This window comes from Leucoraja erinacea, chromosome 31 (genome assembly GCF_028641065.1).
Source record: "Leucoraja erinacea ecotype New England chromosome 31, Leri_hhj_1, whole genome shotgun sequence".
NCBI lineage: Eukaryota > Metazoa > Chordata > Chondrichthyes > Rajiformes > Rajidae > Leucoraja > Leucoraja erinaceus.
The window spans coordinates 4,227,352-4,245,085 of NC_073407.1; the positions used below are offsets into that span (position 1 = coordinate 4,227,352).

General features: G+C 48.0%; 1 protein-coding gene across 2 annotated transcripts in view; it reads left to right on the forward strand.

Annotated features, from left to right (window-relative positions):
- The window catches only part of LOC129711834 (GTPase-activating Rap/Ran-GAP domain-like protein 3), an 82,638-nt gene extending 76,044 nt beyond the window's left edge, over positions 1-6,594 (forward strand). For both annotated transcript variants that reach the window (XM_055659788.1, XM_055659789.1), the window contains 3 exons: positions 2,908-3,117; positions 4,134-4,254; positions 5,552-6,594. In XM_055659788.1, coding sequence (XP_055515763.1) covers positions 2,908-3,117; positions 4,134-4,254; positions 5,552-5,711 — 491 coding nt within the window. In that variant the 3' untranslated portion in view covers positions 5,712-6,594. The remainder of the gene's footprint in view (positions 1-2,907; positions 3,118-4,133; positions 4,255-5,551) is intronic.
- The last annotated feature ends 11,140 nt before the right edge of the window (positions 6,595-17,734 follow it).

Here is a 17,734-nt window from a genome sequence, read left to right on the forward strand (position 1 = left end):
GACCAGCGATCCCCACACATTAACACTATCCTACACCCACAAGGGACAATTTTTTTTACATTTACCAAGCCAATTTACCTACAAACCTGTACGTTTTTGGAGTGTGGGAGGAAATTGATGATCTCGGAGAAAGCCCACGCAGGTCACGGGGAGAACGTACAAACTCTGTACAGACAGCACCCGTAGCCGGGATTGAACTCGGGTCTCCAGCGCTGCATTCGCTGTAAGGCAACAACTCTACCGCTGCACCACTGTAACATTATCAAGTGTATCGAGGTACAGCGAAAAAGCTTCATGTTGCTTGATAACCAGTCAGTGGAAATACTCTGTGCAGGAAAGGACTGCAGATGCTGGTTTAAATCGAAGATAGACACAAAATGCTGGAGTAGCTGAGCGGGAGAGGCAGTATCTCTGGAGAGCTCAGTCTGAAGAAGGGTCTTGACCCGAAACGTCACTCATTCCGTCTCTCCAAAGATGTTGCCTGCCCCGCTCAGTTACTCCAGCATTTTGTGTCAATCTTCGAGTGGAAAAACTATGCATGATTACCACCGAGCCGTCCAGGTTTGAAAGAGTGAAGCGACTGTAATAAGTAATTGTAGATCCACTTTTGGGACCTGCATGCAGGGAGTAACCTGGCTGGGGATGCATCTCGGACTTATTCCAGCCATGTTTGGGCCCCACATCTGAGGAAGGATGTGCTGACTCTGGAGAGGGTACAAGAATGATTCCAGGAATGAGTGGGTTAACATATGATGAGCGTTTGACAGCACTGGGCCTGTACTCGCTGGAGTTTAGAAGGTTGAGGGGAACCTTATTGAAACTTACAGAATAATGAAAGGCATCGATAGAGTGGATGTGGAGAGGATGTTTCCACTGGTGGGAGAGTCTAGGACCAGAGGTCATAGCCTCAGAATTAAAGGGCGCCCTTTTAGAAAGGAGGTGAGGAGGAACTTCTTTAGTCAGAGGGTAGTTAATCTGTGGAACTCATTGCCACAGAGGGCTGCGGAGGCCAAGTCAGTGGATATTTTCAAGGCGGACAAATTCTTCATTAGAACGGGTCCAAGGGTTCTGGGGAGAAGGCAGGAAAATGGGATTAGGAGGCAGAGGTCAGCCTTGATTGAATGGTGGAGTAGACTCGATGGGCCGAATGGCCTAATTCTACTCCTATAACTTGTGAACATGTGTATCATTTACGTTTCACTTCAACAAAGATTGGGGTGGTTTGTGCAGCTGCTGCCTCAGAGCTACAGCGACCAGGATTACATCCTGGCTGGATACCATCTGTGTGGAGTTTGCACGTTCTCCCTGTGACTGCGTGGGTTTCCTCCGGGTGCTCCGGTTTCCTCCCACATCCCAATGGCGTGCGGGTTTGTAGGTTAATTGGCCCTCTGTAAATTGCCCCCAGTGTGTAGGGAGTGGATGAGAAAGTGGGGGCTTCGACCGTCGGCTGCGGGGGGCTTTGATCGTCCCGACAGCGGATGGTTTGACTGCCCCGACCGCGGGAGAACAAGAGGAAGAAGATAGAACCTTATTGCCTTCCATCACAGTGAGGAACCTGGGGAATCCACTGTGGTGGATGTTTATGCCAACTTTTATATAGCTGTGTGTCTTGTAACTTTTCATTTCGTATGGCTGTACGGTAACTCAAATTTCACCGTGACAATAAAATGACCTTGAAACTAGTGTGAACCGGTGGTCGATGGTCGTCACCTGAATCAGGCTTCGGCCCACCAAGTCCACGCCGACCATGCTGTATCTCTAAACTAAACTAATGAAACATGTTTCATGTATAATGAGTGTAAATGGGTGCTTGCTGACGTACATGGGCTGGATGTGCCGAGGGCCCTGTTTCTGTGCTGTTCCCCTCCTTGACGCTATAACATTTTTTATAAATTGAGTTTGAGGTTTGTAAATCACTTCAAGGTCTTTTTGAACATGGAGGCCACCTCAAAAACATCTTCACGATACCATTCATTGTCTTATCCAAGTTAGCACATTCTCGGGCAGGGAAGGTTTGAAGGGAAAACGCAAAACGCTGGAGTAACTCCGTGAGTCAGGCAGCCTCCCTGGAGAACATAGAATCGTGAGGTTTCGGGTCGGGACCCTTCTTCAGGCTGATTGTCGTAGGGGGGTTGGGGGGGGGGGGGAGAAAGCTAGCAGAGAAAGCTAGGAGAGAGTTGGGGTCAGGTCAAAGCCTGGTGAGTGATGGGTGGATACAGGTGAGGAGAGAAGTGTCATAGTTGCCCTTCAGCCCAACTTGTCCACTCCGACCAAGATGGCTCGTCTATTCCCGCACACTTAGCCCATATCCCTCGGAACCTTTCCTATCAATGTACCTGTCCCAATGTCTTTTTAAATGTCGTTAGAGTACATGCCTCAACCACCTCCTCTGGCAGCTCGTTCCATACACCCACAACCCTCTGAGTGAAAAGGTTACCCCTCAAGTTCCTATTAAATCTTCACCCCCCCCTCACCTTAATCCTTTGTCCTCTGGTTCTTGATTCCCCGACTCTGGGTAAGAGACTGTGCATTCACCCTATCTACCCCCCTCATGATTTCACACACTTCTATAAGATCGCCCATCAGTCTGCTGCGCTCATAGGAATACAGTCTAGCCTGCCCAGCCAGCCTCTACCTGTAGCTCAGGCCCTCGAGTCCTGGCAGCATCCTCTCAAGCCCTGGCAGGTGGGTGAAATCACTTACAGAGGAGAGGGCAGGAGAATGGGGTTAGGAGGGAGGCATAGATCAGCCGTGATTGAATGGCGGAGTAGACTTGATGGACTGAATGGCCTCATTCTGCTCACCTATATCGGTCAGCATGGGCAAGTTGGGCCGAAGAGCCTGTTTCCGTGCTATACAACGCTATGAATTTATGACTGACGATGTGTCTTTGTATTATATTTTAAGGGGAAATTCAGTGGAAACACATCTACAAGATTCCTCTCAGCAACCTGGTTGGAAGGAGCATCGAGAGGCCGCTGAAGTCACCTCTGGTGCCCAGGGTCGTCACCACTCCCACGTCAAGCATCATTGCACCGATGCCAGTCGCCCACTCGCTCTCACTCTCACGCATGGAGATCAAGGAGATTGCATGCAGAACACGCAAAGAGTTGCTGGGTAAGAACTCCTCGTTAGAGAGCAAATGTTGAGAGGGATATGGGTCAAATGTGGGCAAATGTGGGCAGGGACGACAGATGGTGCAATGGGCTAAGTGTTCGACTGGCGACCGGGAAAGTAGCCGGTTCGAATCCCGCTTGGAGTGCATACTGTCGTTGTGTCCTTGGGGCAAGACACTTCACCCACCTTTGCCTGTGTGTAAATGTAATGTAATTATGTGAAGCACTTTGGGGTCAATGCAAGTTGACTAAAAAAATGTGCTATATAAATAAGATTATTATTATTATTATTATTATTATTAAATGGGAGCTAGCTTAGAAGGAGCATCTCGATCGGCAGGGGCGAGTTGGGCTGAAGGGCCTGTTGACACACTGTTAACCCACATGTTTTTATTTGACTTTGTGGGATTGTGCGGGACTGTGGAATCCCTGTGTGTAATGTAGGGATTTCATCACCTTGTCGTGGTGGAGAAGCTTGTGTGGACCTGACATCCTGAGAGCGATGCCGTCTGGAGCTATGCTCCTGGTAGGGCCACCCATGGCGGTAAGGTCAAGGGGGAGGTCTCTGACAAAGAGCAATCCAACCAAAACCTCAATGATGGAACAGGCGGAGGATGATGGCTGACCTTAGTGAAGCGTCACAACGGCTGGGAAGGCGGATGAAGGCTGCAGCAGAAAAGGGTCTACGGTCGTCTTGGACTCCATGCCACTGGATCCTGACCCAGATCTGTCAAGGACCGTGTGGTGGCTGTCTGTGCACCAGTCCCCCCCACGTTAAACAAAGTCACGCACAGGCCTCCCAAAGGGCAGTCATTTACCGCCGATGATGGTGAATGTGGGGATTTGACAGGGAGATGGAGTTGGCGATGTTATTAGTTGCTAGACGGGGGCTGGGCTAGTGTGTGAGTCTGCCTCTGCTCCTGACGCCTCCATCTTCACAGTGTTGGCTGCTTCAGTGTTTGTGCTGAGCCCAAAGCTGCCGCTCACACCTCAACATTGTCCGTCTTGCCACTGTAGGGCTGACGGCAGACTCCGCCGCCACCAAATCTGATGGTGGTCCGAAACAGAAGAAATGGTCCCGGAAAGGAACAGAAGAGCAGCAGAGGAAAGGTGCCGTGAGATCGACCAGCAGTGACAGGTAATCCAGCATCAACTGGACGCGTGTCTTTAGACATTAGAGATACAGCGCTGAAACAGGCCCTTCGACCCACCGTGCACATGCCGACCAGCGATCACGCCGTACACTAACACTATCCTTCACACTTCTTCTTCTTGCGTATAGTGTGCACAGCCTAAAGTTGTAGGTCAACTTGTTCTATTTGATCTTTTGTATGTGCACGCCAGGTTGATAGCATTAGTCGAAACAAGATGGACCAGGGAAAGGTTGCAATCTCCCACCCCATCCTACACACTAGGGACAATTTACAATTTGTTTTAACTGTGTGAGATGCCATTGGAACATCATCACTGGAAACTGCTAGAAACCCCTCACTGCAGAGCCAGTTATTATTTTCAAAGTTGGCTCTTTAAAACCTTTAAGTATCAATAACTTGTGAAATATAACATCGAATGTGAAGAAACTTGATACGAACGACTACGGGAAAAAGCTGAGTAAGATTCTGCAAACATTTCGCACCATTGTGTACCGTTTTGGCATACATCCTTGAGATCGCTCGCACGCACGCACGCACGCACGCAGCAGACAGACAGGCAGGCAGACGTCCAAACAAGGCAAGACTTTTAGTATAATACTAGACCAAGTGCAGATCCATTGGGTCGGTTCCCCCAACTCACCCGTTCCCTACCCGTAGCCCCCACGGGAGGGTGGTCCTCAAACTCAAGCCGGTCCCGAACGCAAGTGAAGCTGATCACTGCTGGCCGAACCATTGTGACGTCATCAGTTGAAGCTGGTCGTTTTAAATTCAAAGTCTTTTGATTTTTTTAAAACTTTTAATCAGTAATGAGAATAATTTGAGAAATTATATATATATATATATCTATATATATATATATATATATATCTATATATAAATCTATATATATTTATATATCTATATATATATATATATATATGTGATAGTTCTAGTGTGCGGGGATTGCTAGTCGGTGCGGACTCGGTGGGCGAAGGGCCTTTTTCCCCGCTGTATCACTAAACCAACTGCTGGAAACCCCTCACTGCAGAGCCAGTTATTATTTTCAAAGTTGGCTTTTTTAAACCTTTAAGTATCAATAACTTGTGAAATATAACATCGAATGTGAAGAAACTTGATACGAACGACTACGGGAAAAAGCTGAGTAAGATTCCTAAACCATCCTCCCCGCTTCGTTGCCCAATGACAAAGCCCGGATCACATACCAAACGTGATTCCTCCTCTCCAGAGATGCTGCCTGTCCCGCTGAGTCACTCCATCATGTTGTGTGTAATTTTGTTGCAGGATCCTTACGGAGATCATGGATACGGAGCCGGAACCCGAGCATCATCTATCCACCAGCTCCGACCCCGACACAACAGCAGCCAAGATGGAGAGCCCGATACCCACCGGTCTGTTTCATCACAACCCATCGTTTGACGACGAGATCCTGGACCTGAAGTGACATCCAGCTGGCGGACTTTTGATGGCTCCCTCTGTGTTCTGAAGAAAAGGTCCCTTTCTTCCCACCCCAACTCCCCCGACCAATGGGTCTGTATCCATTGCACCCTTGCCCGGACTGTACAGTGCATGTCTACTCAAACCCAACATAGCCCTTGGCCTTCCAGAACACCAACAACCTCCGCCCTCCACGGTTCACGTCGACTCCACATACTCAAACCACATCTCCACAAGACGTTTTGGGATATTTTTGCAGGTGATTTGCTCCTTATTTATTACCACATTGTTTATCTTGTTGAATGGAAGAAGTTTGTGGGCTAGGATTTGTACATTTTGTTAAGTTGGCCTGATTGTTTGGTTTTCACCTCTTACCCTGCACCTCTTAGCAGTGGGTTTTTTTTTGTACTCAATGAATATGTACTGTCAACACTGTTGCTGGAACTCTGTGATGGGGAAAAAAAACACACCAACTGTCTTAAAATATTGTAATGCCATTGGTTTTATGCCAAGTAACAAATGTAAATGTATTGTGTTTCAAATGTTGCCTCGACAAGTACTGAATTCATACCTACAAAATATATCTATTTTCAGTGCCGTGTGGGCACTGCGGTGAAAGTAGACTATAATTCTGTTAACCAGTAGGAAAGAATATTAAGGGATTTAAGATGTCTTTTTCTTTACAAATTAAAATAAAAAGTTCAGTTTACCTGATAAGTGAATATTTTTGTTAAAGTGAATGGAAAATTGGGGAAAAAAAAACACGACAAGCATTTTCTGTCTTCTCTTGATGTATTTCCTCCTGAGGTGGGCTTCAGGAAACTGTCTTTGTGAAAATGATGCTTAAATAAATATGTATTTATTATCTGGGATAATGTTGGATCGTTGTATGTTTGTGTGGGTCCCGTAGGCCTGGGTAGTGGAGTGGACGTGGAGAGGATGTTTCCACCAGTGGGAGAGTCTAGGACCAGTGGTCACAGCCTCAGAATAAAAGGACGTACCTTTAGGAAGGAGATGAGGAGGAATGTCTTTAGTCAGAGGGTGGTGAATCTGTGGAATTCATTGGAGGCCAAGTCAATGGATATTTTTAAAGCAGAGATAGATAGATTCTTGATTAGTGTGGGTGTCAGGGGTTACAGGGAGAAGAATAGAAGAATAGTTTCTTTATTGTCATTGTAACATGAACCATGTGCAACAAAATTTAAAAATGTCAGCCAGTCAGTGCACCATTCAAACATTTCTAAAAGCTTAACGATACATACAAGATAAAATATTAAAAGATAAACAACTAAAATAAATATCACGAAAATAGCATGCATAAACACCCAAGAAGGCAGGAGTATGGAGTTGAGAGGGAAAGATAGATCAGCTATGATTGAATGGCGGAGTAGACTTGATGGGCCGAATGGCCTAATCCTGCTCCTATCGCATGAACTTATGACATTCTTTTAGATTTAGGTTTATTATTGTCACGAGGTAAAGTAAAGTGATTTTGCATGTAATCCAATCAAATCAGATAATACAAGCAAGTCAAACTCAAATGCAGAGTGGCACGGTGGCACAGCGGTAGAGTTGCTGCCTTCAAGTGCCAGAGACCCAGGTTCCATCCTGACTGTCTGTACGGAGTTTGTACGTTCCCCCCGTGACTGCGTGGGTTTTCTCCGGGATCTCCGGCTTCCTTCCACATTCAAAAGACTTGCAAGTTTGTAGGATAATTGGCTTCGGTAAAAATTGTAAATTGTCCTTAGTGTGTAGGATAGTGATAGTGTGCGGGGATCGCTGGTCGGTACAGACTCGGTGGGCCGAAGGGCCTGTTTCCACGGTGTATCTCTAAACTAAAACTAATCCTCGTATATCTTCTCTGCACCCGTTCCAGCTTGACGGCATCCTTCCTATAACATGGTGCCCAGAACTGAACATAACGCTCTAAATGCGGCCTCACCAATGTCTTATACAACTGCAACATGATCTCCCGTCCTTTCTTCCATACACTACCTGCCCCTCCACCTTTCTTGGTACCATCCTCATTATCCTGTCCATGTCCGTCCACTTCAGCATAAGCTGCTGGTGGCACAGAGGGACCTGCTTTTCCAATCCAGGATGTGGGAGGAAACCGGAACACCCCCGCAGGTCACGGGGAGAACGTCCAAACTCCACACAGACAGCACCCGTAGTCAGGATCGAACCCGGGTCTCCGGCGCTGTAAAGGCAGCAACTCTACCAGCTGTGTCACTGCATTTCACTGACCCTGGTTCATTGATGGATATTAAGTTGTTCCAGGACATGCAGATGAAGATTGACATGGTTGTTTAGTTGTCATAAGTGATAGGAGTAGAATGAGGCCATTCAGCCCATCAAGTCTACTCCGCCATTCAATCATGGCTGATCTATCTCTCCCTCCTAACCCCATTCTCCTGCCTTTTCCCTATAACCTCTGACCCGTACTAATCAAGAATCTATCTCTGCCTTAAAATTATCCACTGACATGGCCTCCACAGCCTTCTGTGGCAATGAATGTCACAGATTCAACACCTTCTGACTAAAGAGATATTTCCTCGTATCCTTCCTGAAAGAACGTCCTCTAATTCTGAGGCTGTGACCTCTAGTCCTATCAAGATTTGTGGCTGAAGGTACAGTCCCGCCTGTGGCCGAGACAAGCTGACTGTTGCAATGCATGGGGATGGGCAAACACACTCAATGTCTCGGCACCTGACATTGTAAACCTCATTTCTGCAATCCTTCAGAACACATACGAACCCACCACTGGTTTTCCAGCATCCTTGGTTCCAGAGCCTTTCTGGATTACCCGTGTTGCTGGTCCAACAGAGGTCACAGCTTCTGAGAGGAGTCCACCAGTACCGGAACGTTCCACCTAGGCGGCCCGGGGGGGGGGGTGCCGAGATACTGGCCCGCAACGACGGCCTCGGAAGTCGGCGATGGGAACGGATCTGCCGGCTGCGGCCGGGCCGGAGTTCCAGAGCCCCGGCTGCAGGGGGACAAATTCCACCCGCCGATCGGCCGCGGAAGTCCCAATGAGGTCGGGATCGGCCGCCTCACTCTATTTAGGCGCCATGTTTGCGGGGGGGAATTTCAAACGCACTCTCGTAATTTTGTCCGGATTAAAGGAGGTGCCAGACCACCAGCTGCTGGAAATTATTGACCTGTATTATTGAGTCAAAATCCTAGGCCTTGTAGTTCAGTATTTGCAGAGGGACAGAAGTGAAATGGCAGGAAGCACAATTATGGAATGGAGATGATTATTTTATTCCCTGATTATCTGGAAAAGAGCTGGTGTTAAACTCAGTGTTTAAGAAGGAACTGCAGATGCTGGAATATCGAAGGTACACATAAATGCTGGAGAAACTCAGCGGGTGCAGCAGCATCTATGGAGCGAAGGAAATAGGCAACGTTTCGGGTCGAAACCCTTCTTCAGACTCACTAACGTTGTGAAAGATATTCTCCCCAAGGCCTTGCAATCTCCGTGAGCGCAAACAAGAGCTGTATCTTATTAGACAGGCAGAACACTGGAGTAACTCAGCGGGTCAGGCAGCATTTTTTTTTTTAGAGATACAGCAGGGAAACAGGCCCTTCGGCCCACCAAGTCCGGGCCAACCAGCGGTCCCCACACGCTAACACTATCCTACACACACTAGGGACAATTTACACTTAAACCAATCCAATTAACCTATAAACCTGGACTTCTTTTTTTTTAATTTTTATTTTTTAATCAAAAGATGTATTCAATTATTAAAAATAATATTGACACTACAATAAAACAAGCCAGAACCCACCACCATAATACAATACAAACATGTATCCATAATATACTGCTATACAACTATGTTACAATCCTTATTGAGGATACATTCAACACCCTGCGGAGCCCAGCGGTCCCACCTGGAGTGTGGGAGGAAACCGGAGATCTCTGAGAAAATCCACGTGGTCACGAGGAGAATGTACAAACTCCGTACAGTCAGCTCCCATAGTTGGGATCGAACCCGGGTCTCTGGCGCTGCAAACGCTGTAAGGCAGCGACTCTACCGTTGCGCCGCTGTGCTGCCCTACTCTGGAGAGAAGGAGTGGGTGAACATTCAGGTTGAGACCCTTCTTCAGACTGAGAGTCAGGGGGAGAGGGAGACACAAGGAAGAGTAAGGTGTGAAAACAAGGCGTCAAAGGGGATGCAGTTCGAGGACAATCGAGAATCGATCATTGTGAGCTAGGGGAAGGTGCCAACAAGGCATATAAAGTTACATTTAATCAGGATGACAGCAGATTGGTTGAAGAACCAGGACGGGGAGGGATGGAGAGAGAGGGAAAGCAAGTGCTATTTGAATTTAGAGAAGTCAATGTTCATACCGCTGGGGTGTAAGCTGCCCAAGCGAAATATGAGCTGCTGTTCCTCCAATTCGCGCTGGGCCTCACTCTGACAATGGAGGAGGCCCAGGACAGAAAGGTCAGTGTGGGAGGTACACAAAATTGCTGGAGAAACTCAGCGGGTGCAGCAGCATCTATGGAGCGAAGGAAATAGGCAACGTTTCGGGCCAAAACCCTTCTTCAGAAAGGTCAGTGTGGGAATGGGAGGGGGAGTTGAAGTGTTTAGCAACCGGGAGATCAGGTTGGTTTAGGCAGACTGAGCGGTGGTGTTCATCTTGTTGGGTTGGGGGTGGGGGAAGGGCTTGTAAACGTGCCAGAGATAAATATAAACTTCCATTTGAAAAGGCACAGTATGCTCTGTACCTTGAGGTCAGAATACAAGCCTTTGCACAAGGGATTACCCTTCACCTCTGACTGTTCCCAACTCATTCAGCTAGACAGGGCGCAGAAAAGATTCACACGATTGTCACTGGGATTGAAAGGTTTCAGTTATAAGAGGGACTGGATTGGCTGGGAATGTTTTCCTGGAACAATAGAGGTTGAGGGACGTCTTTAAAGTGGTTTTAAAACAACCACGAGATGGACAGATGAGATGGATGGTCACGGTTTAGCTCACAGCGCGGAGACACAGCGCGGAAACAGGCCCTTCGGCCCGCCGAGCCTGTGCCGGCTGGCGATCCCCGCACACTGGCACTACCACACACACAGACTGGTGGTAGTTTACACTTATACCAATCCAATTAACCTGCAAACCTGTGCGTCTTTGGAGCGTGGAAGGAAACCGGAGCTCCCGCAGAAAACCCACGTAGGTCACGGGGAGAACGTAAAAAAAATGCTTCAGATAGAAAGGTGACAAAGTGTGGCTGATAACGGGGGGAGAAGGAGCGAAATATAAAGGGCGGGATATGTGGAAAGGGGACAGAGTGCAGGGAAAGTGGGGGAAGAGTTATGATAGTGGAAGAAATGGATAGGGGGGCCTGATATTGATACCTGATATTGGAGAATTCAATGTTCAAGCCGTCGAAATACAATATGAGGTGCTGTTCCGCCAGTTTGCATATGGCCTCACTCTGGCCCAGGCCAAGATCGCCAATATAGGAATGGGAAGAGGAGTTAAAATGGTTAGCAACCAGGAGATTCGATAGGCTTTGGCGGACCGAGTGCAAGTGTTTGATGAAACAGTCGCATAGTCTCTGCTTGGTCTCGCCGATTTACAGGAGGCCACATCGGGAACACCAGGTGCAGTAGATGAGGTTAGTAGAGGTGTACGTGAACCTCTGTCTCACCAGAGAGGACTGCTGGGATCCCTGGATGGAGGTGAGGGAGGAGGATTAGGGACAGGTGTTGCACCCAGTGGCGTAGGGTGGGTTTTGAGCGCCCGGGGCAGTTTAAAATATTGCGCCTCCTCATTAGCGGCTAGCCATGGCCCATGAGCTTGTATAAATCCAAGGGGGGGGGGGCCACACGTTTTTGGTCTCTTCCTTCGGGGGATGCGACTTCTTTTGTCGTATCCCCCGTCTCCGCCGAGGCCTAATGGCGGAGCTGGCGGCTTCGGAGCCGGGACGGCAGCAGCGGCAGCGACAGCGGTGGCCTGGCCTCGGAGCGGGGGCGGGGACAGCGACAGTGGCCACACGGCCTCGGAGCTGGACAGTGGCAGCGGCCTGGCCTCGGAGCTGGGGCGGGGCAGCGGCAGTGGCCACACGGCCTCGGAGCTGGGGCACGTTCCGCCGGCAGCGGCCACTCGACCCGACCGCGGGCCCAGTGGAACGACAGCGGCGGCTGGGACAGCGGCAGCGGCCTCGGCGCAGAGGGAGAATAAGAAGGGATGAGACAAAGACTTAAGACTTTTTAGGGGCGCAAAAAAATTGTTGGATAAAAAAAAATTATAAAATGGCAAAAAAAATGACATTTTATTACAATAATTCAGGGGACGGCTGCCAAAGAGGTGCAGTGGGCCTTTAGAACAAAATCTTTTGCCATTTAATAATTTTTTTTTTATCCAACAATTTTTTTGCGCCCCTAAAAATTTAGCACCCGGGGCAACTGCCCCTCTGGCCCCCCTCACGCTACGCCACTGGTTGCACCTCCTGTGGTTGCGGGGAAAGGTAGCTGGGGCGGGGGTAGTTTAGGTGGGAAGGGAGAGCGAATCAAGGAGTTACAGAGGGAATGGTGTCTGTGGAGGGTGGGAAGGGGCGGGGATGGGAAGACGTGACTGGTGGTGGGATCATGTTGGAGGTGACGGAAATGCCAGAGGATAATGTGTTGGATGTGGAGGCAGCTGGGGCGAAAGGTGAAGACCAGGGGAACTCTGTCCTTGTTCTGTCTGAGGGGACAAGGAGGGAGAGCAGAACTATGTGACACAAAGGAAGTGAGGGGGGACCTCATTGAAACATACAGAGTAGTGAAAGGCTTGGATAGAGTGGATGTGGAGAGGATGTTTCCACTCTTAGGACCAGAGGTCGTAGCCTCAGAATTAAAGGACGTGCTTTTAGGAAGGAGATGAGGAGGAATTTCTTTAGTCAGAGGGAGGTGAATCTGTGGAATTCTTTACCACCGAAGGCTGTGGAGGCCAAGTCAGTGGGTAATTTTAAGGCAGAGACAGGTAAATTCTTGATTCGAGAGATGCTGGCACAACTGCTGAGTTACCCCAGCACCTGGTGTCTATTGCTAGACATCCGTTGATAGCTTGTCCCTTGTGATGGAGGCAGAGAGATGAAGAAAGGGGAGAGAGGTGTCAGAGATGGTTCAAGTGAATTTGAGGGCAGGATGGAGGTTAGTGGCGAAGTTACATAGAAACATAGAAACACAGAAAATAGGTGCAGGAGTAGGCCATTCGGCCCTTCGAGGCAGCACCGCCATTCAATATGATCATGGCTGATCATCCAGAATCAGTACCCCGTTCCTGCTTTCTCCCCATATCCCTTGATTCCATTAGCTCTAAGAACTATATCTAACTCTCTCTTAAAAACATCCAGTGAATTGGCCTCCACTGCCTTCTGTGGCAGAGAATTCCACAGATTCACAACTCTCTGGGTGAAAAAGTTTTCCTCATCTCCGTCCTAAATGGCCGACCCCTTATTCTTAAACTGTGTGACCCCTGGTTCTGGACTCCCCCAACATTGGGAAATTTTTTCCTGCATCTAGCCTGTCCAATCTCTTAAGAATTGTATATGTTTCTATAAGATTCCTTCTCGTCCTTCTAAATTCCAGCGAATATAAGCCCAGTCAATCCATTCTTTCATCATATGTCAGTCCCGCCATCCCGGGAATTAACTTGGTGAACCTACGCTGCACTCCCTCAATAGCAAGAATGTCAACGTTAATGAAGTCCTTGAGTCTGCACGGATGCAGTCGTCAGTGTAGCAGAGAAGCAGTTGGGGGATGAGGCCGGTGTATATTTGGAAGAAGGACTGTTCAATGTAACGGACAAAGAGGCAGCTGGAATAGCTGGGGCCCATGCGAGTTCCCATGGCTACACCTTTAATAGACAATAGACTATAGACTTGGAGTAAGTGAGACGAGTCAAAAGAGAAGTTGTTGAGGCTGAGGACGTTCTGCCAGGTGGTGGAGAGGGATAGTAGAGAGCACTCCTGTGTGGAGTTTGCACGTTCTCCCTGTGATCGTGTGGGTTTTCTCCGGGTGATCCGGTTTCCTCTCACACTCCAAGATTGATCAACTCCTCAGGCTTTGAATATGAAAGGTCCCGGAGACAGGGGTCTCTGTTGAAGGACAGACCCAGGGCCCTGATACCTTCCTGGTGGGGGATGGAGGCGTGAAGGGAGGACAAGCATGTTCCCAATCACATCCACTTGGAGCCTCTTGCCCCCTGTCCTAAATCTGGTTATACACATCTTTACTCTTGGGACTGAAGAAGGGTCTTGACCTGAAACGTCACCCGTTCCTTCTCTCCAGAGATGCTGCCTGTCCCACTTAATTACTCCAGCGTTTTGTGTGTATCTGCTCTGGGGAAAGTCTGCAACTGGAACCTCTATCCATGTCCCTCGTAATGTTGTGTACCTCTAACGCAGGCAGGTGGGACTAGCATAGATAGGACATCTTGGTAGGCATGAGCTAGTTGGGCCGAAGGGCCTGTTTCCGTGCTGTATGACTCTATGACTCTATCAGGTTCCCCCCTCAACCTCCAGGGAAAACGCTCCCACACAAGGTGCGGCACGGTGGCGGAGCAGTAGAGTTGCTGCCTCACAGCGCCAGAGACCCGGGTTCTCCCTGTGACCGCGTGGGTTTTCTCCGGGTGCTCCAGTTTCCTCCCACACTTCAAGGTTTACCAACTCATCAGGGTTTGAATGTAAAAGACACAGAGTGCCGGAGTAACTCAGCAGGTCAGGCACCATCTCTGAAGAACATGGATAGATGACGTTTCAAGTCGAGATCCTTCTCTCCAGGTTGACGGCTTGTAGGTTAATTGACGTCCATAAATTGTCCCTAGAGTGTAGGATAGAACAAGTGTACAGGGCGCACAGTCGTTGGTTAGCGCTGACGCGGTGGGCCGAAGGGCCTGTTTCCACACCGTGTCTCTAAACAAAACAATCGTATCACCACCTCAACTCCACTCTCTTGCCCTGATTGCCAAAACATCGATCCCCACGTGGACAGTGAAGACTGCAAAGTTTCCTTGAGTTGAGTTCATTGTCACGTGTACCGAGGTACAGTGAAAAGCTTTTGTTGTGCGCTAACCAGTCAGCGGAAAGACAATACATGATTACAATCGAGCCGTCCACAGTGTACAGATACTGTACATGATAAAGGGAATAACATGAATAACATTCACTGACTTTATCTTGCACTAAACATTATTGGCTGATCTATCAATTCCCTCTCATCCCCATTCTCCTGCCTCCTCCCCATAACCCCTGACGCCTGCACTGATCAAGAATCCATCTGTCTCCGCCTTAAAAATACCCAATGACTTGGCCTCCACAGCTGTCTGTGGCAATGAGTTCCACAGATTCCAGTCAGTAGTGAGTGGGGGTGCAACCACCATCCTGTCTGCGAATTCGCCACCCAGGTCTTCTGCAACCAGCCGCACTTGAATTCACTTCAAAACCTCAAAGCAGTCTTTCATTAAAAGACAAAGCGGCAGATTCCTCGTTTCATGTCGATCCACAAATAACGCTGGGCAAGATGTGAGGAGCAGCCAAGGTTCCTCTGATTGCAGGAAGGTAGGGCACAAAAGATGCTGCATTCTGAACCGGGAACTTAAAACGCCATGAATGAACGAGCAAGACTTCTAAAGATCCCAGGAAGGCATTGAGTGCTATCGTTTCATCTCCTGGAAAGGTCACATCTTGCATTATCATCTGCAAGCTGCCATTCATGTTTTCTGCCGCAGGCTTGTATACAAAGTGAAGGGCCCTTTACTTCTGACAGCTACTTTGAGAGGTGTATCACAGGCAAAATAAATGCATCCGTAATGAACCTCCAACAAAATGTATATTTAATTTCTCTGCAGACGGCAATTCAGCTGGGGAATCTCACTGCATCAAAAGGTGGAACTGTTTTGAGTCTTATTTCTGGATTGGATCTAATTCCATTAGCAAACAGCGTGAATTGTCATTAATGTAAACATCTCTCACACCTCTCAAAGTGCAGAACTCTCATTATAGGCCACCGTTTCTCTCATAGCAAACAGAAGTCTTCATTAGCAGCAAATGAGCTTCAACAGCAAGAGAAAGATTCAATTCCACCCCCCAGAGTTTTAAACTCCTGATATTTATTCCATGTTCGTCACATCCACACGGTTGCGAAATCCATCCAACTTTCAATGCAAAGGACACAGAATGCTGGAGTAACTCAGCGGGTCAGGCAGCATCTCTGGAGAACATGGATAAGTGGCGTTTCAGGTCGGGACCTTTCTCCAGACTACCATAGTCCTCCAGAGATTTTGCCCAACCTGTTTAGTGCTTTGTGCTTTTTTGCTCAAGATTGCAGCATCTGCAATGTCTTGTGTCAAAGCTTTGAACATCTTTGATCGGATGAGGGGGGGATCTTATAGAAACATATAAGATTCTTAAAGGATTGGACAGACTAGATCCAGGAAAAATGTTCCCGATGTTGGGGGTCACAGTTTCAGAATAAGGGGTAGGGCATTTAGGACTGAGATGAGGAAACACTTTTTCACCCACAGAGTTGTGAACCTGTGGAATTCTCTGCCACAGAAGGCAGTGGAGGGCAATTCACTGGATGTTTTCAAGAGAGAGTTAGATTTAGATCTTAGGGCTAAAGGAATCAAGGGATATGGGGAAAAGCAGGAATAGGGTACTGATTTTAGATGATCAGCCATGATCATTTCAAAGGGCCGAATGGCCGACTCCTGCACCTATTTTTCTATGTTTCTATGTTTCTCTGTTTCTAGACCCAAAATGCTGGAGTAATTCTTCAGTCAGAGTATTGAGTAAATTGGGAGATCATGTTGCAGTTATAGAATATGTTGTTGAGGCCACATTTAGAGTATTGTGTTCAGTTCTGGGCACCATGTTATAGGAAAGATGTTGTCAAGTTGGAAAGGGTACAAAGAAGATTTATGAGGATGTTGCCAGAACTAGAGGGTCTGAGCTACAGGGAGAGATTGAGTAGGCTAGGCCTCTATTCCTTGGAGCACAGGAGGATAGAAACATAGAAACATAGAAATTGGGTGCATGAGTAGGCCATTCGGCCCTTCGAGCCTGCACCACCATTCAATATGATCATGGCTGATCATCCAACTCAGTATCCCGTACCTGCCTTCTCTCCATACCCTCTGATCCCCTTGGCCACAAGGGCCACATCTAACTCCCTCTTAAATATAGCCAATGAACTGGCCTCAACTACCCTCTGGGGCAGAGAGTTCCAGAGATTCACCACTCTCTGTGTGAGAAAAGTTCTCCTCATCTCGGTTTTAAAGGATTTCCCCCTTATCCTTAAGCTGTGACCCCTTGTCCTGGACTTCCCCAACATCGGGAACAATCTTCCTGCATCTAGCCTGTCCAACCCCTTAAGAATTTTGTAAGTTTCTATAAGATCCCCTCTCAATCTCCTAAATTCTAGAGAGTATAAACCAAGTCTATCCAGTCTTGCTTCATAAGACAGTCCTGACATCCCAGGAATCAGTCTGGTGAACCTTCTCTGCACTCCCTCTATGGCAATAAGGTCCTTCCTCAGATTTGGAGACCAAAACTGTACGCAATACTCCAGGTGTGGTCAAATGAAGGCAGGTGGGACTAGTGTAGCTGGGACACGTTGGTCGGTGTGGGCAAGTTGGGCCGAAGGGCCTGTTTCCACACCGTATCACTCTATGATTTTATGACTCTTCAACTCAGTGGGACAGGCAGCATCTCAGGAGAAAAAGGACCAGGTGACATTTCGGGTCAAAACCCTTATGCAGGCTGGGCAGTTCTTGCTCCACTTTGAAAATATTTTTTCCCATCATAGCTTATATCGTGATTTTTTTTTGTTAAACTGCAGATGCTGAAAATCTAAAGTAAAATCAGTAAAGGATGGGGGGGGGGTCAGGCAAAATCTTTGGGAAGTGAAACAGAGCTACCATTCCAGTCAAAGATGTTCTGTTTCCATTGGTGTTCAGTGGTGTCCATTGTCATGTCATTACCAGAAATGTTTGTTATCCTTTAATCAAGTGTTGGGTGCCATAAACATCGCAG